At 45.1% G+C, this 23,020-nt stretch overlaps 1 protein-coding gene across 4 annotated transcripts in view; it reads left to right on the top strand.

The window, feature by feature from the left end:
* Positions 1–19,908, top strand: part of LOC130184849 (glutamate receptor ionotropic, NMDA 2B-like) — a 115,064-nt gene extending 95,156 nt beyond the window's left edge. For 3 of the 4 annotated variants that reach the window (XM_056400931.1, XM_056400933.1, XM_056400932.1), the window contains exons 13-17: positions 1,369–1,598; positions 1,773–1,933; positions 2,946–3,133; positions 7,255–7,493; positions 11,687–19,908. In XM_056400931.1, coding sequence (XP_056256906.1) covers positions 1,369–1,598; positions 1,773–1,933; positions 2,946–3,133; positions 7,255–7,493; positions 11,687–13,990 — 3,122 coding nt within the window. In that variant the 3' untranslated portion in view covers positions 13,991–19,908. The remainder of the gene's footprint in view (positions 1–1,368; positions 1,599–1,772; positions 1,934–2,945; positions 3,134–7,254; positions 7,494–11,686) is intronic. The other variant, XR_008830061.1, reaches the window with a different exon arrangement.
* Positions 19,909–23,020: the final 3,112 nt, after the last annotated feature.

A 23,020-nucleotide genomic window follows, 5' to 3' on the forward strand; every position in this document is an offset into this window, starting at 1 on the left:
TTCATTCCTCTCATCCTTCATCATGTTCTGGAGGAGATGTAGCCCTCCCTAAAGCGCTGTTCTCTTCTGTGTGCCTCCTTGTTTTATCTGCTTGTAGCGCTGTGGGAGTTTGGTATCATGAAGAGTGCAGATCGAAGTTTGGACTCAAAGGATTCGACGCAATAATGTATCAATGGCTTGACTGTGGATTTGTAAAGTCTTTGCCCAATTCATTTAACCAACTTTCTTGCAAACTTCACAGAGGAGATATTTGGCACGATAAAGCCGGTTTGTCCATGAACAAAAGCTTCTTACAACAATAAACACCCACACACACACACACACACACACACACACACACACACTCTCTCTCTCTCTTTCTCTCTCACACGTACCCACACACAAACATTTTGAACCAACTCCTAATCACAGTATAATGGCTGGAATGAACCAGTCTTCTGTCAGACGCTCATGGATGAATTGAATCTACACAAAAATGTATTAATTAAATTCACACTGGTGCTCTATATGGACAGTTTAAAAAAAATAAATCCTCCTCTCATGAAGGTTATAATGTTCAGTTTTTGTTGAAACAGTGTTAGACAGGCATTGATTTAACTGTGTGGTCGTTTTGGAGGCAGCAGTTTGTGGTGCCTTTGAATTGTATTGTGTTCAGGTCTGTTTCTGTATAATGCAATGTATTTCAACAGCACCACAAACTGCAGCCTCCAGAACGACAGTACAGTTGAATCAATACTCTGCAAAACAGAGCTGAGCATTAAAGTACTCTTATGAAGGTGGGTTTTGTTGCAGGACTGTTGCACCAGACAGTAAACTGGCAGCTGAGTGTATAAAGTCGATAAAAGTGACATGAAATAACACCACAAGAGTCTACAACCGTGCTAGCAGCTGTGAATGCTAACGCTAGCATGGTAATATGCTCACGAAGGCCAAGCTAGCATGCCGATGTTCACCATCTTGTTTTAGTTAGCACGCTAACCTTTGCTAGCTAACACTGAACACAAAGTGTGCAGCTGAGTCAGATGGGAATGTCACTGGTTTTGAAGGTATTTGGTCATAAACCAAAGTGCTGGACAAACTTATTTATTTATTTACAATTCTTCCTGAGTAAGATATGAATGTGGACCAGCGTCCGACATTACTGTGCTGCTAGTATGAAGTAAGAAACAACAGCTGTATACTGTAGATGCCAGACCAGGGTGTGAGCATGTTTCCTTCCTAAAGCAAACTGCCACCAATGACTGAATTAAAGACGACATTCAGTTTCCTTCTACTAAATGAAATCACTGCTCAGCTCATTAGAAGCAGTCCAACAGTCCGACAGAGCTGATCTGTCACATGTTCTTTAACCGCGACCGTTTCTTTCAGAGCCTCACGGTCCATCCTTCACCATCGGTAAAGCCATCTGGCTGCTGTGGGGTCTGGTCTTCAACAACTCTGTGCCAGTGCAGAATCCCAAAGGCACCACCAGTAAGATCATGGTGTCAGTGTGGGCCTTCTTTGCTGTCATCTTCCTGGCCTCTTACACTGCCAACCTGGCCGCTTTCATGATCCAGGAGGAATACGTGGACCAGGTGTCTGGTCTCTCAGACAAAAAGGTATGATGAAAGATTTTTCTTTGATCATGTGCTGCTCTCTCCTAATCTCCCCTGTCTTCTTTTTCTCATCTGTACCTCAGGTATGTAAAGAAGATGTTTTTACATCTGCCTCTCTCTCTATCTCTCCCTCTCTCCCTCTTGCTGTCTCTCAATTGCTCCGTGTTGTGTATTTAGTTCCAGAGTCCGAATGACTTCTCGCCTCCTTTTCGGTTCGGCACTGTCCCAAATGGGAGCACGGAGAGGAACATTAGGAACAACTACCCAGAAATGCACTCCTACATGACCAAGTTCCACCAGAGAAACGTCAACGAGGCTCTGCAGAGTCTCAAGGCCGGGTGAGGACCTGCACAGTAAAATAGACCTGTTGTTGAATCGTCGTAGTTTGATTTCAGATGTATGGTAAAACCACCGACTTTGATCAACTGTTACGATGCTAGCAAAAAGATTTTCATAACAAAATTTATTTAAAGTAGTAAACATTTTAAACTCAAGTCCCTGACTTTATCCCAGATAGCAAAATAAATCCGGCTCATACTTGGGCCACATGCTTCTTTTCTTCTGGCCCAGTATATGCCCAGTTCTACGGCCCGAATCTGGCCCATGCACAGCACGATTCAGATGCTACTTGCACATCGGGACCAATTCTGGCACAAACACAGAAAATATTCTGACTAATACCGAACGGTCACAGCCAGAATCTGCCCAGGTGTGGGAATATGTGGGCTGTACTTGGGCCGAAGATCCAGGCATATGATGGACCAGAAGTTTCATTTTGTTAAACTGGGATGATATTTAATCCTTCTCATTTTTAACATTTCGTAAATCCTTTTTTATTACGTTGAGTTCAAGGGGTTGAATTCAATTTAATTGCAGCAGCTGTCATAGTTTTTAAGGGAATCAGAAGCAGGAGAGAGTGGCGGTGAACAGCACCCTGAAAATATGGGAAGGTCATAGGGTCATTATATAGTCATCATATGCTGAAACACAAAGTACAAATCGTGGGGAGAAAATTAGTCCATGCAGAAGTGTCTTGTTTATGTCCTTTTTCTACTTGTTTTCATGTAAACATATTGTAGCCGAAAAACTCCAGTAATACTTGGACTCCCCCTCTTCAGTTTTCATCGAGTGTGCCTTTTCGCCAGTCTGTGTGCCAGCTCCAGCCTTTGGCAAACCAAGTGGAAGTCTATTACACTTATCAGCAGCTTAGTGCTATTTAGCAGGTTAATTGGAATGTTGCAGCAGTGATGTCTGACTCCTAAGTGCTAATTAATTGTAACCTATCTCTCTCTCTCTCTCTCTCTTTCTCTCACTCTCTCCCTCTTTCTCCCTCTCTCTCTTTTTCATTAGCAAACTAGACGCTTTCATTTATGATGCAGCCGTACTGAACTACATGGCTGGCAGGGACGAGGGCTGCAAGCTGGTGACCATTGGCAGCGGCTACATCTTCGCCACCACGGGTTATGGCATCGCCATCCAGAAGGAGTCACTCTGGAAGAGACATGTGGACCTGGCCATCCTGCAGCTCTTTGGAGACGGTGAGACAGTGTGCTGTTTTCTTTTTCGTTTCCTCATTTATTCATAGATACTGCACAGCTTAATGCCCTCAGTGAGCAGGGACTCTGTCGTGCATACAGCTGCGTTGATGTGATGAGCTGTATATTTAATTACTCAAAAGATGCACCAGATAGTCACTGAGATAATACTCTACTCTACCAGGGAAGGAAACTGATTGACAGCCCGACAAACATTAAAGGAGAAGTCTGGCTTATTTCAACTGTGGGCGTATTTTATTGACTTAAGCTACAGTTTCTACCATGTATCAAGTATCATGATAACATGGTACTCAACAAGTTAATTGCTGGGGGTTTAGTTAAGAGTTGATCTAAACCAGTGTATCTGGAGGTAAAACTGCAGTGCTGGTAATAACATCCTCAAAACACTGAGTGCACAGCTACAGTAAGTACAGTCTAAGTGAACTCCAATGCATCAGCACAGACAGTTTACTAATGTCATTCCCAGGTCTCAGGAATGAACTCAGTGAGTACAGTGTCACCATAACCATAACCACGACCAAATCTATGAGAATGATATAGAAACTGTAATGGCCATCCTTCAAGAGCTAATTTGAGGCACTTGAATTTGCTCACAATTTGCCCACAAGTTTATTTCTTATCTATATTATTTTAAAATACAATATTTGCAAGAATATCTGCCCTTATCTCATGCAAAAAAAAAAAAAAAAGGTTAGTCATACTCTTGGTTTCACCCACTCCCATCTGTTTAGAATAAGAACTAGCAGAGGGAGGAGAAACTCAGAGTTTGTGTAAGGGGCCACAATTTTAGTGTTTAACTGGCTCTGCAAGTCAAATGCACAGTAAACCCACTCTCCCTTATACAGCCAGTACAGAGAGTAAAGGTGCTGCTAGAAATATAAGTTGAGATTTAGCTCCACCGTGGGGGCCATACGCTTTATGATCACGCTCGCCTTTTATGGGAGACTGTTCAAGCTCTCCAGGGCTTGTTCTTTTGAAACGCACTTCATTCCTGTCAGCTCTGGCTGGAGCATTAATGAATCTCAGAACGAGCAGGGAGTGAAATGAAATGTGTTCAAAATGTCCATTCCTAACCCATATAGTACATGCTTTATGGTTTTCAAGCAAAAACTCTTCATCGTAAACAAGTCAAAATGTCACAGACAACGGCTGCTCGCTGAGTTTATCGACTTTAACAGTCTAATTTCAAAATGTCCTGCTTTGATATACAGCTCAATTCCGAATGGGAAATGTAATGGAAGTTTGGCGTCTGTGTTGTAGCTAGTTTATTTGGGCATGGTCCAGCGTGTTGTGAGCATCCTGAACCAAGGGCCCTCCGGGGTCCACTATAGTGCGTCCCAGTTAGGGGTGCCAGCATAGCTCCTGGTGTATTTCGACAGCGTGTGTGCATGAGTTTGCGAGTTTGTGTGAGTGTATGTGTGTGTGCGCACGCACATGTGAATATGGGTCATGCCTCTGAAATGAGAGTGCCTACGTGTATAAGAGAGAGTAGTGTGTGTGTGTGTGTGTGTGTGTGTGTGTGTGTGTGTGTGTGTGTGTGTGTGTGTTAGAGAGATAAAGAGAGAGCAGTAGAGTTTCTGACTATTTGTGACACAGGTTTATTTTTATTAACCTACATACAATTCAGAAAGAGTGACTTATTGATTATAGGTTTCATTATTTATGTGTTTAACTGACAAAATGTATTTTTCCAACATGTATTAATGTGTGTGTGTGTATGTTTTTGTATGAGCACATGTGTATGTGTGTGTGTTTGAATATGGGTCGGCTCACAGTAACCCCACCCCCACCCCCCACCCCCCGCCGCTGTAACAACATTTATACACGAACCAAGCGGCCCTGTCTCGCACCCTCTCAGGATTTCAATGTCACTTTGCCACGTCTCACCATCCACTCCCCTCCTGGTGGCCTAGAAAGTGATCAGACTCACGTGGAAAGCCCAGTGGCCTGGTACGAAGGCTGGAAGGGAGTCTGGGTAGTTTGACGCAGACATGAGCAAAAAATACATCACAGCTGTTGTGAATTTTTTTTTTTTAAAGACTTTTTAAACTATTTTATCTGATTTGATAAATCACTTAAATTAATGTATTCCATTATTCCATACTTTTACTTATTGGACTAACGAGGTAAGAAGAGGGAAACAGGAAAGAAGATGACAATAAAGTTTAATGGGAAAAACCAAAAACATATGATTCATTGTCATTCTCTCAGTTTAATCTTCCAGTGTTTATTTCATTATTTACTTAATTTTATTCCCCTTGCATTATTGTCCAGAGCGAGGGGCAATAATTAAACATTTATTATGTTATTAAGATGCTTATTTGCTTTCTGGTGGAGAGCTGGAAATGAAGTCTGTATGGTAAATGTGAAGCTACTGTCAGCAGCTGGTTATCTTAGCTTAGCATAAAGAAATGGTTAATGGTTAGTTAATGGTTGTTTTTACAGTTGGGTTCATGATTAAACTAATGAAATGTCACCGGTCATTAGTCGTCAGTTAATTTGGAAATGCTAGTCTGGGATTTTGTTGCCTTCAAACTTAGCCATGTTAGCTGTTCCTTTCTTTGCTAAGCTAAGCTAACTTAGCTGGCGGTAGCTTCATGTTTAGCGTACAGACGTGAAACAAGTATTAATCTTTTCATCTAACTTTGCCAGAAATTGAAATGACGTTATTACAGAAATGTCAAACTGAACTGTTGTGTACACTCAACAGTAAAAATCAACTTCATCATAAAAATCAAAGACTTTGAGATAAACAGAGAAACATCTCAAAGTATAGCCACAGTCAAACTATGCTACTATAGAAAAACAACACCTTCATCAGTCTAAAACATTATTATAGTTGCCCTGAAAAAAATGTGTTAATAATGAAACAATATTATTTATTGACAGTAACTTTTAACCGTGTTGGACCTTCATAGAAGTCGCGAGCACAAAGTGTGTAACTGGGATTTCCTGCATTCAGGGACAGTCCTCCTCGCACCACGTGTCATATGACCAATAAACAACATAAACTATCACGTCAAAATGGACACAGAATTGTCGCAGTTACTATTTATCTGTTTATCAGTAGATATGACCAGAGGCAGTTGCATGATCTGTGTTCTGTGTAGTTTTGCACGTGTGCGGTGCCTCTGCCTGCGTTTGTATGCTGTGGAGCTCCGTTGTTGTTGTTGTTGTTGTTGTTGTTGTTGTTGTTCCGGAGGCCAGCCAGTGCTCCGGTGCAAGAGTCGCGGCGACGTGCAGCGACAGCGGCTGAATGTATGATTAATTAAGTGACGCCTGTCCTGCCACAGTCGGCTTTGATAGAGAACAGCTCGTGATGAAACAGAAGGTGACCCACAAAAGAGACCAGAAGCTCAGGGACCAGCGTCAGAGGCATGGGCAGCCGCTCGAACCCACACACACACACACACACACACACACACACACACACACACACACACACACACACACACACATACACACACACATACACACACACACACACAAATGCAAACACCTGTTCTTTACAATTTGCATAGCATTTAATTTAGATGCTTGTTATAAAAAACCCACAGACAGTTATTAACAGAGGTGCGTTCAGATCAGGTGAGTGATATTAGCATGTGACCGATGGCGTGCGCGTGTGTGTGTGTGTGTGTGTGTGTGTTTTACTCTTATCCTGTGAGTTGTGACGCCTGCTGCAAAACTGAGAGCTGTGTTTCACTTCTAACTCTCCTGACTCCCCTTCCACCCCGCCTGCCCGCCATCTCTCCTCCTCTCTTCTTCTGTTGCATCATCTCTCCATCCCTTGTGTCCTCCAATACCCATCCTGTTATTACATCATATCCCTCCTTTCTACTCCATATTTTACATTCCTTCCCACTTTTTTTCACACCCCTTTATTTCAATTCCCATATGAATTATAAAAACACTGCTCCGCATGTCGTCACCGCGTCTCGTCTTCTTTTATTCTTCTGTCCATCCCGCTTCCTCCACCTATTTACCATCCCTCTTCTGTCCCGCCCTCTCATCCACCTCTCCCTGCCTTCTTCACTCTCCATGCCATCTGTTTCTCCCTTCATCCTCTCACTCCCCCACTCCCTTACATTCCCTCCATCCAGGTGAGATGGAGGAGCTGGAGTCCCTGTGGCTGACGGGGATCTGCCACCACGAGAAGAACGAGGTGATGTCCAGCCAGCTGGACGTGGACAACATGGCCGGCGTCTTCTACATGCTCGGCGCGGCCATGGCTCTGTCGCTCATCACCTTCATCTGTGAACACTGGTTCTACTGGCAGCTTCGCTTCTGCTTCATGGGCGTCTGCTCGGGCCAGCCCGGCTTCGTCTTCAGCATCAGCAGGGTGAGAAATCACAAGAAAATACAGCTTTTGTTCATGTTGGAAGCAGATGTGTACGAGTGTGTGGCGCAGCAGAATTACCACTGTTGGAAAACTGTTAATCAGCTGAATATTGAGGATTACACATTCAGATAAAGTCTGTTCAAGACAGAGCCACACATTTAACACCTTGCTTGTGTTTCCAAGCATCAATATCCAGCATAAGCCCGGTAGTATCACACTTTACAACCTGGCGCTCTTTCCAAACCGCGCCGTGGCCGATACAAATAAAACATCAGCTTCCCTGCAAACTTCCGTGCAGCCTTCAGCAGCCACTCCGCCGTCTTTGCCAAAGTTAAAACCAAAGGTGAAAACTTCTGGAAAGTTCATCGGGGTTTCGTTGTATTTTTTTTTCAAGTGTTTAAATTGCTTGGAGGAGCAGATGAAGAAATCATGTCTTTGAAAATTTGATTACACAACCACAACTGTTCTCTGAGAGCTGATTATTATTGTGAGCGCTCTCTAAAAGCCTAGCACCTCTCTTGACTCCTGCTTTAAAAGATGGGTTATAATTCTCCAATTAACCTCTTCATCGCTGACTCCTCCTTGTCTGTAAATTCACCTTCATTTATTCGTCCCTGCATCATCAGCTTTACTCCCTCTTATGTCTCTGAAATGAAAGGGTTCATTGAACATTGTGAATGAGCTCGTGTCCTACGTGACCAACCAAACCAAATCCTCACCTCCGGGGTATAAACAGCTATAGGAGCTCTCTCTCCTTTTGGTTTTTCGACGCCTAGGCCTTTTCTGACGTCCATGAGGTAAATATTTACAAAATGTTGAGCCAAAATCAATATTTCACTCAACTAAAATCAGCCACAGAACCGGTGAGGGTAGATTACCGGATCCCAGGGGACCAAAGTCACCCCCGAGGTATTTGATTTGCATTCCAATTGTTTTGACATGGCTCCGGTGTAATTCACTGTGTGCCTCTGAAGGTGAACCGCTGCGGGCTAAACCACGTGGCTAATTTACAGCACACACACTACTGCTCTCTCTCTCTCTCTCTCTCTCTCTCTCTCTCTCTCTCCATTTGATATGCTGGTGTCGTGCCGGCGCTGCTTGTGCCAAGAAAGCAAGGCTTCAGAAAAAAAAAAAAAAAAACCAAAAAAACCCAACATAACATTTTCCCCTCTCTGCTCTAATATTACGCTCCAGTGCCCAACTTTGATTATTTTGTATGGTGTTAATTTTATGTCGTTGCTGCTGCCTTGTTTACGGTTGTGTGTGCGTGTCTGTGTCTGTTTGTTGTGTAGAAGCAGCACAAAGTACCAGTTGCTAAAATGTCAGCTGACTTCTCATTTCCAAAGACAGGCTGCTTGGCGTTGTTTTTGATTATTACACCATTATAATTTGTATGGGAACTGGATCTGAGAGCAATTTATGCTTTGTATAACATTCAGTGATTGCTGTCATTTACAGAAATTACCTCTGTCTTTGCTACAGTGTGACAACATAAATGAACAATGGGCGTCCACAAATAAAATCTAATGAATCACAACGTTAAAATATTCATCGAATGTTCATTTGCATATGTGGCACAGAGCTCGGGCATTATGAAACAACAGCAGTGGAAATTATCGTTTATTATCTTTCCACAATCCTCGGCCACAGCGTCACATTGTCTCTCTCTCTCATTCGCTGGAGTGTTGTCTCTCCAGCCTCGGCCGTTTCTTCCCTTTTCTTTTCTCCTTTCTTGCGCTGCCACTCAGATTGATTCCGCTTTTTTAATTTCACAGCATAATCCAATAAACTTTATTGTTATTGCCGCAATTAACATTTAGGCCCGGCAGTGTAAAAAATGAGACATCTGTCATGGTCGGCGTGAGTCACGTGGCTTCAGTCATGGCTTCACGGTCGGTTAAACGCTCCCTCCCTCGGAGGGGCTCGGCGGCTTTGTGAGCGGCTCTCCCCTGGCTACCTGCTCCGCCAGCTCCCACCTGCAACACTGAAACAAATTAATTATATCGATTTAAAAAGCCTCTAATGACTTTAGAACGGTAAATGTATTAGAGGTTTAATCACCCCTCTTCTCGCAGCCCTCACATCGCATCATGGCTGCGTTCATTTCCATTTAGCACCATATACTTGCACCTCACACAGGCAGTATTAGAGTATAAGCTGCATGTACAGTAGTCGTGATACGCAACGGTACATACGAGGCAGCTAGTTATTTGTTGATTTCCTGCCTGTCTGTACTGCTGTAATCACTTATAGATTTTACTGTGATCCCCCGGTGGATTGAAAATTCTTAGGAACCCTCAGGCCGCAATTATTGCTATTCACACATTCTGTCCAAATAACCAGCTACTGTAGCACCAGGCCGGCAGCAGTCTGCCAACTGTTACAATATGTGGGCATGTGGAGTAGACAAAATCTGCTGCCGAAGACGAAGCAGCAATGGCTTTGTTAAATGTCCAAGATTTGATGCACTCCAGTATTAACTCCGTCCGTCTGAGTGTGGTGCGAGTGTGTGTCTGACCTTGCCCTCCAACACCGCCACTGCTCAATACCACACAATCTTGAGATCTACACAGGTGAAAACCTAATGGGGAAAGATAATCCTCAGATTAAGGTGGATGCTTGTGGGGGGGGGAGAAAAAAAATTCATCCCAAGATGCGATTATGTCATAGATCTCACGGGAGGGAAGATCAGCGACAGATTCCGCAACAGGTGGGAGTGTAATCAGGACAATAAAAGAAGAAAAACAAAAGAGATGAAGTGGTGACAAATTATACAAACAGGCAGATGGAAAAGAGAAACAGAGATGAGACGGATAAGGACCAGACAAACACTGAAAGATTTTCGAAGTGGAAAAAATATCACGCAGGTGGGGGAATACATTCGTCCAAATCCCAGATGGTTCAAATACCGTTGAGTCACTTTGTATTTATGTTAACCTCTCTCGCTTTTAGCCACAGTCAAGCTTTACATACTTGGCTGTTAACAGACTGTGAAATTGAAAGAAGTAATAACATTATCTATAAAAACCGGAGCGAGGGATGAAGGCCTTTCTGCTGCAATGCAGGCACTATCCGCGTAGCTAATTAACTAGCAGAAACGAGTGGCCAGGGGAAGGAGAACCAAGGGTCAACGAGTCATATTAGTGGATAAAGGGAGGAGACGGGGGAAGAGTCGTAGCTTAACAGTGGAGAATATCTGACGGCCGCTGACCCCTAACCTCTCGGCAGGGTCCTGACCCCCGCAGTGGAGAGCAGGGCGTAGGTCGGCTGATCTTTGATCTCTAACAGTGGGCAGCGTCCCTTTATTTCCTACAGCCATCTACAGACATCCAGGAAAACAGAGTAAAATCATTGTTTGGAATTGATCTGATCCTTTACCGTCCCCATCTGTCACGCGCTGGTTTGTTCTCCTCTGTATATCCATTTTTTATCTGAATATTGTATCGTACATCACTGAATGCAAATGGGGCAGTTCATCTTTCTGTCACTGTGACGCTCAGCTGGCGTCTCCTCGGCTTGGCCTTTATCTTCAGAGGGGATTGTGTTGTGGCCGGTGGCTCCGAGGGCCAGTGGAACTGAGGTGTTTAGTAACTGCCGGAGGATATTGTCAGCTGAATTCTAATCACATTGATTAACCTCCTAAGACCCGAGCTCTATTCTTTGCTATATAGGCTGATTGGGACCTGAGAAAAATGATGTCCACATATGAGGACATTAGTTTTAAATTTCGATTACTGAGTGGCAGTATAATATCCTCATATGTGGTCACCAGGCCCTTGTTGAGAAAAAGTTAGTATTGTGGTCTAGAGAACCCAAAATGTGAGGTCCACATATGTGGACGCCAGGTCCTAGGAGGTTAAAGGTATTGACCAGCGGGACTCGAGGGTTTTTACGGCCTCTTTGCCTTTATCAATCATCCTCCATCCAGCGACACGATCCTCTCTGAATCTTCATGCTGTGTGCTCGCTCGCACACTTTCACTTTATCTCCACTGCCTATAAATTACATGTGCATACTGTACAGTGTACAGCACTTACTGGGAAACGTATTGACAGCATCAGCAGAAAGAGCTGCTCTCACTTTACCTCATCAAGAAAGCAGGGGCGGGCGGTGAATGATAAGAGTTGACCTTAGCCACTGTTTACGTTGTGCAGCGTTTAATGCCGTCTCCTGCCTGTGTCTCCCCCTCACAGGGCATCTACAGCTGTATCCACGGGGTGCAGATCGAGGAGAAGAGCAGCTCGGCGCTGAACTCCCCGTCGGCCACCATGAACAACACCCATTCCAACATCATGCGCCTCCTACGCACCGCCAAGAACATGGCGTCCCTGTCCGGGGTGAACGGCTCGCCGCACAGCGCGCTGGACTTCATCCGACGCGAATCCTCCGTTTACGATATCTCCGAACACCGCCGCAGCCTGGCGGGCCACTCGGACTGCAAGGCTCCGTACCTACCTGAAGACAACATGTTCAGTGACTACATCAGTGAGGTGGAGAGGACGTTTGGCAACCTCCACCTGAAGGACAGTAATCTGTACCAGGACCACTACCTGCACCACCACGGCTCAACGCTGGGGCTCAGTGGACCTCCTGCCAACAGGCCCCATAGTTTGGGGAGCGCTAGCTCTCTGGAGGGCGGCATGTTCGACTGTGACAGCCTGGGTGGAGGGGTGGCTCCTATTTTCACCACCCAGCCCTGCTCAGCACTGACCCACAGGAACATGAGCAAGTTTGACCTCCTGTCCGGACAGACTCCTCCCTCCGGCCAGAGCTTCAAGGGAGGCCTGCCAGACCTGTACGGGAAGTTCTCTTTTAAAGGAGGCGCCTCGAGTTCCACCTTCATCCCTGGGCATGGTTACTGTGGAGGGAGAGGAGACGATGATGGGAATATACGCTCCGACGTCTCTGACATTTCCACGCACACGGTCACTTACGGAAACCTGGAGGGCAACGCCAAGAAGCGCAAACAGTACCGAGATAGCCTGAAGAAGAGGCCGGCCTCTGCCAAGTCCAGACGGGAGCTGGACGAGATTGAGCTGGGCTACAGGAGGAAACCCTACCACATCAGCCACCACCACTACCACAGCCACCGCTCCACCTCCCCGCCACTTCTGCCCGCTGACCGCAAGAGAGGAGGAGGAGGAGGAGGTGGAGGAGGAAACAACGACGGGAACTCCTATATCTTCAGAGAAAAGGAGAGCGTTAGGGATTTTTATTTGGACCAGTTTCGGCCCAAAGAGGGCGTCCCTCAGTGGGAGCATGTGGACCTGACAGACGGCCCCGGGAACAGAGACGGGGGTGTGGGGGCCTGCACCACCCTGGTTCCAGTGGATGACTTTCTTAAGAGCAAACCCAAAAAGTCCGATTCAAAGAGCGGGGGAGGATCTGGGCTGGCGGGGGGAGAGTGGGAGTGCAGAAACTGTCGGGCTAGCGGCGGAGGAGGGGGGAAGCAGATGTCCATGCACGGAGGGGGTGGCGGCGGGTATGGTGGTGGTATGAGCTGCGGGACCTCGGGAGGCGGAGGAAACAGCCGCCCCAGCTCTGCCACCTGCATGCGCTGCGAGGGCTGTAAAAAGACAGGAAACCTCTATGATATCAGCGAGGACAACAACCACCTCTTGGAACAGATGGGGGGAGGCAAAGGTGGGGGAGGAGGAGGAGGTATGGGCGCAGGCCCTCAGTCTCAATCTCAGGCCCAGCAGAGGAGGAAGAGCGGAGGATTCGGCAAGCCACTTAGGCGGCAGCACTCCTACGACACATTTGTCGACCTTCAGAAAGAGGAGTCAGGTGGGATGGGAAGTTTGATGGGGGGTCTAGGAGGAGGCGGAGGGATGAGCGGTCCAGGTATGGGAGGGATGCTGCCCCCACCCAGGAGTGTTAGCTTGAAGGAGAAAGAACGCTACATGGAGGGCACCAGCCCCTTCGCACACATATTTGAGCGCCACGGGGGCTCGGAGAGAGAAAGGGAAAGAGACAGGGACCCGTTGTTTTATGGAGGTGAGGGCCGGAAAGGACCCGGCTCGCCATTTGGTCTGTTTAGAGGCGGAGACGGCCTCCACCGCCGCTCCATCGGAGAGAGAGACATTAGAGACAGGGACAGGTCTTTGATGGAAGGAGGAGGTGGGGGAGCGTTCTCTTTATCCAAATCCCTTTACCCCGACCGGGTAAACCAAAACCCCTTTATACCCACCTTTGGGGACGACCAGTGTCTGATGCACGGAGCCAAACAGTATTACATGAAAAAGCAACAGCAGCAGCAACAAGTTGCCAAAAACAGCCGAAGTGACTTCAGGGGCCAGATGAGCACGACGTCATACCTGCCAGCGTCTGCCACGGCTGGGGTGATGTCCAACGTAGCCCCCCGGTTCCCAAAAGAGCTCAGCCTCGGTGGGATGAACCACCACGGCTCCATGTTGGGGGTCGGCCCCCCACGTCCCTTCAATGGAAGCAATGGCCATGTGTACGAGAAACTCTCCAGCATTGAGTCTGACGTGTGAGAGAGAAAGAAAAGGTGGGGAAGAGGAGGGGATGAAGGCGAGGAGGAGGAGGAGAGGAGGAGAGGCCTGCAGTGTTAGGAGATCAGGGATGATTTTTAAAGACGCTGTCCGCACACTGCAAACCGAGCCCATATTGAGACAGCAAGATGAGACAGACAGGGAAGAGACTGAAAGCTAGAGACTGTGGAGTAGAAAAATAAGATGAAAGAAAAATGGAAAAAGTCTTGATTTTTTTTTTATTTTTATTTTTTATGTATTTTCTTTTTTTGGCAAGAAAATGTGGGTTAAAAAAAAAAAATCAGGACACTCTGAAACGGCCAAAGCTACTGTACTTTAATGTCCAAACACAGTCGATTAACATTCCCCTCGAGCTCACAGACGCACTCGACGCAACAAGTCCATCACTTCATGCACCAGTGAGGCAGAAGTCAGCGCGCTCGGTTATTATCGCAGAGAGAGAGAGAGACGACACCTCGCCTTGGTTTGATATTGGACGTGTGACGGCCGTCCGAGAGCTCCCGCTGAGGGGGCTCATGAGGAAAGACTGCGAGAGAGAGCGCAGAGAGAGAGGAGAGAGAGAGGGAGAAGCGAACTGCCCATCTGCCCCTGTGTCACAACGGAAGAGGAGACATTGTCACGGTTACCAGAGCCGCGACACAAGAGATGACTAGTGCTTCTCTCTCCTCCTCCTCTCTCTCTCTCTGGAAGGAGACAGCCCGGCCTGTCCATCTCTCTCTCTCTCTCTCCGTCCTGCACTCGTCCCACTCCTCTGTTCTCCCTCTCTCCCCTCTTTTTCTCTCGGCCCCCCCGCTCCTCCTCCTCCTCCTCCTCCTCCTCCTCCTCATCCCCGACGCCAAAAGAGCCGATCTTGTTTGCTATGAGAAATACAATCAAGAATGATAATAAGATATTCTTATAGAAAAAAACAGGGTATAAGAACAACAATAATATTGATAACATTGTGAATAACAAAGATGTTAGTATTGATTATGATAACACAGCTTATGATATCACTTAAGTTTTTCCTGTTTTATGTTCTGTTGGTAGAATATTTCACTGCTGTTTCAGTATCTGCCGTTGCCCCTGGTGGCAGCAGGAAGGTTGTTCTGAGTTCAACCAACAAGCCAGAAAGACTGAGTCCTTAACTCCTGTTTTTCTGTTTTCTGTAGAATATTTTACTCCATGTTCATTCATTTATTTGCTCCTCTTGGAAAAACCGGATCTGGAAGACGCGTTTTGAGCTGACAGATCCTTACTTGATGTTTCAAGACATTACAAATCAAGCGCACACACACACACACACACACACACACACACAGACACTTAAACACAAACAGTTTTTGTCGGTCTGAACTTGTGTTACTGTGAACAACACGTTTTTTCGTCAGAGGCTGAAGAAACTGAGAGGAAGGACGTGCCTTAATGGTCTCCAGTGGATGAGTCCTCCAGTTCACACGTGGTCCTCGACGCGACGAGCACCGGGACGGACCAGCATGCTCTTAGGCTGCTGCTGCGGCGTTCTCTTCTTTCTTCACATTTATTGAGCCAAAACTGCAGTAAACATTTTACGGCAGGCTTGAGACGCCGCACCCCGATGGTTTAGATACTAGACGCCGTTGGAGATGTTTTATAACTTCGTAAAATAATTTCATATGTCAAGTATGGGCAGTGCTTTATGAAGCAGTTGTATTCAGGATGTCCCACTGTCACGGATAGACCGATGGGTCTCACTTCACAACACGGCAGCCTTTAGACCACTTCTTTTATTCAGGTTACATAACAACAGTCACCAGGCACTTACTTTTTTCAGGCCTCTCACTAGTATCTCGTAGACGGCATTACTTTTCACTCACGTAAGCAGTCTGAGAGGCGCGCACAGGAAGCTCTGTCCGGACAATATATGCACTGTCGTTTATGTAGAGATGTGTAGGAGAAGTGTTGTTGCCCCATGACAATGACGCTGATAAAAGCTTGAGCCGAAGGAGGATGTCTATTTGAGAGAGGCCTCTTGAACACTGACTGAGGCGTCAGTAAGGCGGCCATCTTGCAAAAAGCTTTTAAGGCTTTTTCTTTTTCTTTTTTCTTCTTTTTCTTTTTTTTTTTTTTCCTTGACTAATGTAGATAGTCTTTTTAGCTGAAGAGGCCTCATTTATTGCACAGGACCTTTTTACTCAGTGTAGGTTCAGGCACTCAGTAGACATGCCTTATCATCCCATCACCCCCTCCTCCCACTCCCCTCCACCCCCTTCCCCCGAGCTGTCTGATGATGACTCATCATATTACTGTACAGAATAAGGAAGCCTCTATTAGTTATTTAAAGGTTTGATCTTCGATTAGCTGCCGGTGTCAGAAGTTCAAGGGCTGCAGGAGATTGTGCAGGAGTGCTGGCCTGAGACTGGAGCTGCTGGAGGGTGTAGAGTGTGATCTTTGTCAGTGCGTTCTTCTATCTTATACCCGCATCTAAATGCACCAATGTAATAGGTTAGTGTGCGTGCGTGTGTGTGTGTGTGTGAAGGAAAGCAAGTCACGATTGAATGATAACAGCTACCCCCCCCACCCCACCCCCCCACCCCCACTAACCTGCAGAGAACTATTCATAAATCCAACAGCCTCTGTTAACACTGTCCAAGTGAGACTGATCGAGTTAGCCTTAAATCAAACAGAATCACCCCCCCTTCCCACCAAACCCCCCCCCCCCCCCCCACCCCACCCCACCCTCCCAATAAATGACTCTCCCAATAAATACATTGGGAATCTCTGGAATTTTTATACGCACACATTTTGAAAGTTCAGGTCAACCATTATCAGCGATGAAGGTGTGAGAAGGCGACGGGGAGAGCGAGGGGGAAACGACGAGGAAATCAGACGGAGCAGAAGCGAGACGTGGGAGTGAGCATCAATCAGTGTCAGCATTAGTACGTTCAATCTTTTCCTTGTAAATAATATATTTAAAACTCTTTTCACTTTGTACAGTAAACAGACAGACAGGATGTAACTTTCAATATGTTTTACAGCAATTTAAGAAATAAACAAAACAATAATAAAAAATTCATAAAAACAAAAAAAACACATGAACAAAAATATGCAAAATATAGTTAAGACACAAATATTACTAATCATAAGTGATATAATTGAACCTCTTTTTCTTTCAATCTCATGTTTACTTGATTATGATAGTTTACCAACCAGTATACTGATTATGTTAAGAATTATGCTTTTTTCTTATGTTCACTAAAGTGTTGGAAATTGAGGATAATTTATTGTAGGTGTAGACGTTTGGTGATAAAAGGGGAAAGTTTAGTTTTAGGAGTCTTTGCTAAGTTTCCCTTGAATTGTGTTAGATTCTCTCTTTTTAAGGTAAGCTCTTCTTCATGCTTTTTGAGATCAATTCAATTATCTACACATTTATGTAATACAATATTACATGTATACATAGATGATATTTGCATATAGAGGCAGTATATTGTGATCCTTCATTTTTAAGCAGCAATCCTTGTTAAAAACTTACGAGACATTTGTGTTTTTGTTGCCCGTTTTTTTTTTCTTCTCTTTTTCTTTTTCTTTTTTCCTTTTTCCTTTTCTTTTTGACCTGGGCTCTAACGGTGATTGCACACAGAAATTTAGAGCCATCGTCGGCCCGGCCTATCCTGTTCCCTCGCTACGTTTGGGATAGACATCACTGTGGTAAAAGGAAGATATATAAACACACACCCACGCACGCATATAAACACACGCACACGTGCACACACACGTATGAACACACGCCGAAGCACACTGGAGATTTTCCCAGTGTTGATGTTGTTAACATTGCTGAGGATTTCAGCACCAGAACGAGTGAAGTTTCATCTCACTGAGAATCCATTTGAAGCTGAAATGCATTTGTGCAACCCCTTATTAAAAGGTGAAACATTTGTTCTGTCATGTTTCATTTTATGTCGAGCTTCGCTTCAGGGGAATCAACTTGTTGCTATATTTTAGCTCACATATTACTAAACTGTGTTATTTGACAGCTGCAAAACACTTAAATGCTTTGGATTTTTTAATTTATTTTGTGCAACTTTGTGCACTGCTTGCTCCTCTGTATGAGACAAGAAATATAATTTGTAATTTGTTGTGTACATATGCAATTTTGTCCCCATGCAGTCAGGAATTATTTCCCCTGCTCTTCTTCTGTGTGCTACTGATTCCAATAAGTCTCTATAATCTTCTCCGCAGCCCTGAGAGAAGAAATTCATCACTCTTCTGTTTTTCTTCTCAACTGCTTTCATGTCTTGAGGGTTGATTGAAAAGTGAAAAATGTATCCATGTGCACATAAACTCTGTTAGGTTTGCATATTTTTTCACACAAGCCACAATGTTTATTCTCCTCATTTGCAATAAGTCATTTGTAATTACTGTACACTGTATGTGCCAACCACATCAGTTCCTGTTGTTTTTGGGGTTTTATTTTTTGTCCTGCACTGGAAGGCGAGCTAGGGCCAGTTTACAGCTACTGGATGGGAAGCGGAGGTGCACCTGACACTGTGGTAAACATGCTAACATCAGGCCTTTACCACCTCCAGCTGCTCCGCTCTGCAGCCGGCATGCGCAGGTCGGCCGGCCATGCCGAGTGAGCAGGGGCTCGTCAGAGGTCTTTGTTTCCCTTAAGGCCAGGTTGGTTCCAGCCTTCCCTCTCTGCACACGAGCATGCCACAACACATTTACTCAAACGCTTCATGTAGAGCAAAAACACTGTGTCACTTTTTCTTTTCTTTTTTTTTAACAACACAAGAAATGGCTGTGGAAAGTTAGTGGGCTGGAACATCCTGAAGGTGGAAGATGTAAATACCACCTCAGCTGACGTGTGTTTATCTGTCAGGAGAATTCTGACACATGGGACCAAATAACAGCGTGACATGGTCGGCTGCAGGGATCGATGCGCCGCTTCAACTGACGCGTGAAAATGTATTTTTGCATTTATTTAGTATTTCTTTCTTTTATTTCTTTTCTTTTTTTTTTGGAGGGAAGGTGTTTGACATGTTTGTTCATGGAGACTGAGTTGTAACTGCTGATTTTTTTTATTTATTTATTTCAATGAGTCACTTGTGTGATTTCATCTCATGCAGACAGGAGGAATTATACTGTGAATATGACTGACGTGTCGTGAAGGTCCATGTGATTTTAGCAGTTCACCCGAATCCATCACAAAACTTGTTTACTAATATTTTAAAGTTCTTTCTGTGTGTACGTGGATTAATATGTATTGATATTGCTTTATATTGATGCATACAAACTTTTTTTATTAAATTGTGTACAGTTTTATTTGTTTGTTAATATTGCTGTTTTCCATCTTTATCATCCATTGACAGGAGAGTGGATGGCTTCACCTGGATGAACTGATGATAACATGACATAAGGGGTTGCTCCTAAATGTATTTCACAAGGTGAACAGGTTTATGAAAAACACATCTTCACTGAAGCTGCATAGCCTGATTAAAATTTACTGTGGGTTGACAAAAAAAAAATGTAACATATGAATAGTATCAATTGTATACATAATGATATACATATTATTCTTGGCCATTCTTTTCTCTTTTTGTGGCCCTTTTCTTTGAAATAATACCAAAATTTTTACACCATACGAACAGAAAACCACACAAAAACAAATAATTGTACAGGTTGTGTAAATACTGAATATTGGGGAAAACATTTACCTTCTTTTTTTTGTATGGAAACAATCAAAGTTAATCTCAATAACAAAAATTAACCACGTCATGACAAAAATTGCAAAAAAAACATCATTAAGGTACTTCTAATAAGGATAATACTGATATCTACAATTATAAGTGCTCAAATAAGACTATTCTTTCTCTTTGTACATGATGAACAAAATGAAGTGTTGAGTATAATTAATAATAAAAAACTAGAAGTTTCACGCATATGGCATACGTGAGTCTTTTTAAGTTTTCTTGTGCTTCCCTCTGGATTGTGACTCTGTGAGACGCACGTGCACAGACGCCGCTGCTTCCTTTGATTCGGCTGCTTCATGTATGGGCCCCGAGAAGTTCCTCCTTTCTTGCATCGCTTGTGCATGTCTCTCACGTCTCAGCAGTTTTGACTGGGTCTGTCTGCCCACTGTAGTGAACACACACACACACACACACACACACACACACACACACAAACACACACAGCCAGTCTGTCTGGCTCTCTAGCTCTTGTCTTTAATCTCTCTCTCTTTGTCTCTCTCTCTTTCTGAACACACACACCTTTGTAGTCATGCCTCTCTCTCTCTCTCTCTCTCTCTCTCTCTCTCTCTCTCTCTCTCTCTCTCTCTCTGTCTCTCTCTTTCTGAACACACACACCTTCGTAGAGTCATGCCTCTCTCTCTCTCTCTCTCTGTCTCTCTCTCTCTTTCTGAACACATACACCTTCGTAGAGTCATGCCTTTCTCTCTCTCTCTCTCTCCTCTCTCTCTCTCTCTCTCTCTCTCCCTCTCCCTCTCTCTCTCTTTCTCTCTTTTCGCTTTCTTTCACAAACACATCTTTTGTCATGCTCTCAAAAGCATGATCTTTCCGTCACACACGAGCTGGCTCTCTCTCTGTCTCCTGGCCGGCAGCAGTCTCTGGCAGGGGGCGGGGCGGGGCGGGGGGGGGGGGGGGGTCTGCCTGAGAAACCAGGGCCATATGGTGACTGTATGGTGGAATGGTTGGGTCTGGGTCTGTCCCCTCTACAATCCACACTGCTGCTGGCGCTCTGCACAGCCTCGTCTGATGGCGTCCAGCCCCCTCAGGGCTCTCTCAGGCTGCTCTCTTCACCCCAACCCCCACCTACCCACACCCCCTCACCACCCCACCACACACACACACACACACACACACACACACCACCATTGCTCCTGCTGGACTGCGCAGCAGTACAGTGGACCTGTGTCAAGTAAGATATCCCATTATGCTCTTCTTCTCCTGCGCCCTCGGGCACAGCTGCTGTGTGTTCTGAAGTTGAAAACGAGGTACCGTTTCAGTTCAGCACAAACTGCTGTGTAACAATGTTATGCTCTTTTCTTTTTTTTTTTGTTCACCTTTATTTATCAGTGAGATCAACAGTGAGATTGAGGATGTCTTTCACGATGCATAATAATTATCTGAGGTCAGGGAAGCGGGACAGGTTGGAAAATCAGGATGATGGAAGTAAATGAAGAAAACCCTCCCCTGTCTAAGCAATTGCCATCAAACTGTCATTGAGAAGGGCATTTATCTTCCAGCAGTCTCCACTGCTCTTCAGTTTATTTTCAGTTATATTGTGCTTGTACTGAGCAGCTCCCTTGAGCAAATGTATTTAAATGTATGAATAACAATCAGGAAGATACAGGCAAAACATCCCAGAGGAAATCAAAGCTAAAAAAACCATGTGCATTTAGCTCGGCTGCTAATGTCAGGAGATGTATCCACTCCTTTTTTTTTCTCATGCAGGATTCATGGTTGTAGTTGTACACGTACGAACGGCAGGGTAGCTGAATTTGAAATGATAATGCCTCACGGAGATGGGGAGTAAGATTGGATATGCAGAGCTTTATTGTGGGAGTGTGATTAGCTGTTCTCATGATGCTGTTTTTTTGACTTCTCTCGTCACAAAAACACCTCAAATCCAAAATGCCAGCCGTGTAGTTTTCTCACCGTTGTGATGAGTTGGTTGTGCACAGGCTGTAAATTTTTAGGTTTTGGCATTTTAACAAGCACATCTTATCTGGAGTGACTTAAAGATGCATTAAGATTTTTACTGCCCCATAGTACAAAATGACCACGATATATCTGCAGGGGTTTGATAGGGTTGTTCATCGATGCCAATGACTCACCGCTTACTTTGCCAGGTATCATGAGGACACTTTCAGCACTCCCTTTCCTCTCCATACCCCCCACCCACTCCCCTACCCCTGGCATTATCAGCTGGTGAAAAGACGAGGACGGGTTGCATGCGTGAGTAAACCAGCACCACAAACTCAAAACAGTCTTATTTTGCTTTTTTTTTGATCCCTCAAAGTGTCTGTGGCATTTCTGCATTTCTGAGTCAACAGCTTTCCGTCTCTCGAGCGTTAGCCTGAGATTAGTGCAGGTCTGTCCGTCAGCATCGAAGCTCTGTCACACACCTGTCGATGTTTACGGGATTCCCTGGCCGTCAGTTTGATGGTGCGGAGGTTGGAAAGGCACGAGAAGAAAAGTCAGAGGATCACTAAGATATTTAGGGCGCATCCTCTGGGAACCACGAATGTCTGGACAAGCTTATGAGCCAGTCCACCTTGTAGATTATTAAGATTTTTCCAAGGACGAGTGATAACGTTGACCTGCTGACCGCACTGGAGGAAAAGCCATCCAGAAGTTGTTGAGATATATTTCAGTCTGAACTAAAGCAAAGTGGTGTAGCCCTGTAGCTAGCAGCGCTAAAGAGAGCCGCTGTAAGACTGTAGAGTGATAGACTGGGATCTGGGGAGGAGAGAGGCTTTTGAGAGGTACAATGAGAGAGAGTCACATTTAGGATCTCCACCGTCATTTCAGCTACTTTCCCAAAATAGTGACGACGAGATGAAGTGGCTGGAGGGTGCAGACTCTCACCTGCGCTCCCCAAAGACCACAGCTAGAAAATAGGTGTCTGCCAGGGAGCAGCAACAACACGCTTTGAAGGGAGACCATGCAGTACCCGAGGCTCGCTCCAGTCGTGGTTAATGATACGACAACACTTTAACTGACTGCGCTGGCGTCCACTGCTGTATCCCCACTACCTGACCTACTCTCCTCGTTCTGAGCCTTTTGCTTTTAGCCTACCTGCTCGCAGCGGCCCGTCTGTCCCCCACCCGGCTATGATGACGCCCACCTCCCCATCCATCATCCCTGGAACAACACACACACACACCCACACACTCTCGAGCTCACATTAATTTTTCAGTCACACTGGCAAGCAAGACTTATTAAATTATTGATGGAGGGGGTGAGGTGTGAGGGGAAAAAGGATGAGATCTATTAGTAAGATAGAGAGAGTCACGTGTGAAGTTGCACA

This window comes from Seriola aureovittata, chromosome 17 (assembly GCF_021018895.1).
Source record: "Seriola aureovittata isolate HTS-2021-v1 ecotype China chromosome 17, ASM2101889v1, whole genome shotgun sequence".
Classification (NCBI taxonomy): domain Eukaryota; kingdom Metazoa; phylum Chordata; class Actinopteri; order Carangiformes; family Carangidae; genus Seriola; species Seriola aureovittata.